General features: G+C 33.0%; 1 protein-coding gene across 1 annotated transcript in view; it reads left to right on the top strand.

Annotated features, from left to right (window-relative positions):
- trpm2 (transient receptor potential cation channel, subfamily M, member 2) overlaps positions 1 to 3873 on the top strand; it is a gene marked incomplete at its 5' end in the record, with an annotated part of 36480 nt that overhangs the window by 4427 nt on the left and 28180 nt on the right. Inside the window, 2 exons of the mRNA XM_016555864.1 lie at positions 424 to 697; positions 2887 to 2976. Coding sequence (XP_016411350.1) covers positions 424 to 697; positions 2887 to 2976 — 364 coding nt within the window. The remainder of the gene's footprint in view (positions 1 to 423; positions 698 to 2886; positions 2977 to 3873) is intronic.

The raw sequence follows: 3873 nt of genomic DNA, 5'->3' as shown, positions 1-3873 counted from the left end.
AATTTATTGCTGTGATCAAAGCTGAATTTTCAGCATCATTACTCCAGTCTTCAGTCACATGATCCTCCAGAAATCATTCTAATATTCTGATTTGCTGCTCGAGAAACATTTCTGATTATTATCAGAATTGAAAACAGTTGTGATGCTTCATATTTTTGTGGAAACCGTGAAAATCTTATTTTTCAGGATTCACAGATGAACAGAGTTTTCAAAAGAACAGCGTTTATTTGAAACAGAAATCTTTTGTTGCATTATAAATGTCTTTACTGTCACTTTTCATTATTTAATACGTCCTTGCTGATTAAAAGTATTAATTTCTTTCAAAAAGAAAAATCTTACTGACCCCAAACTTTTGAACTGTAGTGTGTTTTGTAGAAATACAGGCAACCATACACATATGATCATAGAAAGGCTTGATAATAGCGAAAATTGTATGCATTATATGTATCTGCACAACAGTAAGGCCTAATTCACATGGTTATTCACAGACCATCTACAATGCGATGCTGAACCACACGCCGTGTGTGGTGCTGGAGGGCTCTGGACGCCTGGCGGATGTCATCGCTCAGGTGGCGGCTCTGCCCGTGTCAAAGGTCACTCTGGTCCTTATCAACCAGCTCATGAAGAGGTTTTTTGTACAAGAGTACAAAAGCTTTACTGAGGTGCAGGTCATTGAGTGGACCAAGAAGGTAACGGACAAAAACATACATTTAATAAGTTACAGTACACAAAAAGACTCTTTTGATGGATGGTACTTTTTAAAAAATGTCTTCTGCTCACCAAGGCTGCATTTATTTTATTAAAAATACAGTGAAAATTGTGAAAAATTATTACAATTTAAAAGAACTGTTTACTATGTGAAAATATAGTGAAATGTAATTTATTTCTGTGATGCAGCGCTGAATTTTCAGCATCATTACTGCAGTCTTCAGTGTCACATGATCTTCAGAAATCATTCTAATATGCTGATTTCTGGTTATTATCAATGTTGAAAACAGTTGTGCTGCCGAATATTTTTGTGGAAACCGTGATACATTTATTTCAAGAGTCTTTGATGAACATAAAGTTCAAAAGAACAGCATTTATTTGAAATAGAAATCTTTACCAACATTATAAATGACTTTACTGTCACTTTCGATCAAATTAATGCGTCCTTGTTAAATAGAAGTATTAATTTAAGAAAAAAAAATCTAATTTACTGACCCCAAACTTTTGAATGGAAGTGTACATTGTAGTCTGATTCATGAACCAATGAGCCAAATGTTTAATGAATATATATATATACACACACATACACACACACACAAATAAGAGTTCATTTAAACTTTTATTTGCTATCATTAAATATAATCATACATACAGAGGCAAGCGCAACATGCAGGATTCATATTTAAACCGTCTTTTTGCATTTTAATATTCACAGACACTAGTTCATATCACGATTCGAATTAAGTGGCGGTGGCTACTTTTGATTTATTCATCCAAAGTTGGCGAATTCCGTGGCATTCCGCGCTATAGAGTAAATTACGTTTTTATGAATGGACTCCACGATCCTGTCCGCGTTTTCGCAGAAACCATATGGCCCTAGAAATGTAACCACACTTCAGAACATTTCAGCTTGCCCTGTGTGTTGTTTGAAGGAGTTGCAGGGGTGACCTCACGTCACAGGATCTCTCTGTCTCTCTCTGTAGCGTATGCGCCTAGATGCGTTCTCCGGTACTGAAATTTGGCACCGATTGATTTAACGTGAATCGGTACTCGGTAGTACCGACGCAATTCGGTCGGTACCCTTAAAAGTACCGAGTTCGATACCCAACCCTAGCTGAGAGTGCGTTGAATCTTTAGCTGTAATCTATATAGTGACTGAGAGCCTGTCAACACTATTCTTCACATTATTTCAAATAACTTTAAGCTTAATGCTGTGTAGGAAACAGGCCTGGTGGGTTTGGTATTGTGCAGCTCATTCTGGCGTGAGCACATTCATCCTCCCTTGACAGTCTGGAAGCGTCTCTGATAGAGGAAGCCATTAGTGCTGGAGCTATAGTGATGATTGGCACATCTTTAAAATGCTAGAGATTTTTTTGCGTAGCTTTATTGAGCATTGAAGACTATCACACGTTTGCTTATAGACACACTTGACTTGTCTTTGCATTAGATGCTTGTGAGCGATACAGTTCTTCAGTGCAACACAAAACGTTAGACAGAATGTTTTTTTTTATTCCATGCTGTGAAAGTAAATGGTGACCGAGGTTGTCAAGCTCCAAAAATGACTGATTTTAAACGATCCGTCCTATGTGAAATTAGAGGAGACTATTTATAAACTATTTATTTTTGTATGATCTTTTGATTCAAGTAAAGCCTGATATATTGTTTCTTTTAGATGAGTATAATTTAATGAGCCATGGAAATCGCTAGACATTTTTAAAAAATATATTAAATGAAATTAAATGATCGTCCTGCAGCAGTGCTATTTTAGTATTATTTACATACTATTAGAATATTTATTAATATTGTGAATTCGCTTTTTGTTTTTTATTAAGTTTTTTGTTATGTGCTTTTGGCATTTTTATCAAAATATATTTATATATTTTTTTATGTTTCTATTTCTTAAAATATATTTTTAGATATTTAAATTCTTTAATTTGTAGTTTTAGTAATTTTAGTACTTGAACATTTTCAGTCAGTTTTTTTCAGTAATTTTCAGTAAAGTTTAAGCTTGTTTTTAATCTAATATTTATATATTCTTTTATTTTAGCTTTATTTCAGTTAATGGTTTTAATAACAATGATGACACTGTTGAGAATGTTTTATGCATCAATGCAAAACAAGTATTAAAAGTAATTTTTCCCCCCTTTTTTCCTCAGGTAAATGTAATTTTAAGGATGTTTTGTTGTTGTTGTTGTTGTTGTTATTGTTGTTTTCTGGAAAACAAGACAAAAATAATGATATTGAATTAATAATGATAAGAAAATTGGTTATTAATTGGCATGAAAATATGTCACAATGCAAAGAATTCAAGAATTCAAACAAAGATCCGAAAGACCCACTTTCAAATTCAAATTTGAATTTGAATTTGAAAGTAGGTATTTTCTTTGTAAAAAAAAAAAAAAAAAAAAAAGATTTAATATTCCTTATCTCTGGTGTGAAATATGACCTGGACATGTTTTCGACAGGCTTTGCATGAATCATCAATAAATAATGATATATTTCATTTAGTTGCCAAGGCAACATTCCAAATTTTTTAAGTTTAAGTTTTTCATTTAATATTAATATTTTTCTTTTATTTCAGCATTATTTCAATAACCAAAAACTATTTTCAATACTCTTAATTAACAATAGCAATGCTGTCTTGCAGCACAGTTTATAAAACTATAAACCCTCTTATAGAAAACCTTAAAAAAGATCTGTGACTTGACTTCAGACCTAAACTTGACCTTGAAACACTAAACACTTTTTTTTCCATTTCTTGGTCAGGAGAAGCAATAAAAAAAAGACAAACTGGTAAGAACTAGGGATGCTCCGATCTTTTATAAAACTATAAACCCTCTTATAGAAAACCTTAAAAAAGATCTGTGACTTGACTTCAGACCTAAACTTGACCTAGACTTGAGACATTTTTTTTTTTCCATTTCTTGGTCAGGAGAAGCAATAAAAAAAGACAAACTGGTAAGAACTAGGGATGCTCCGATCTGCCTTTTTCGCCTCCGATACCGTTTCCGATACCTAGGCTTAGGTATTGGCCAATACCGATACTGATACGATACCAGTGACGTTTTTTTCCCTCATTTAAATAAATGTAGAATTTATATATCTCTGTGTGTGGAACTGATAATCATTCTTTCACAATCTACTAGATACAGACTACTTCATTAT

Source organism: Sinocyclocheilus rhinocerous, unplaced genomic scaffold (assembly GCF_001515625.1).
Source record: "Sinocyclocheilus rhinocerous isolate Xijiao unplaced genomic scaffold, SAMN03320098_v1.1 scaffold917, whole genome shotgun sequence".
Classification (NCBI taxonomy): Eukaryota; Metazoa; Chordata; class Actinopteri; order Cypriniformes; family Cyprinidae; genus Sinocyclocheilus; species Sinocyclocheilus rhinocerous.
Note: the sequence above shows the minus strand (reverse complement) of the source record. Positions and strands in the feature narration are given on the sequence as shown.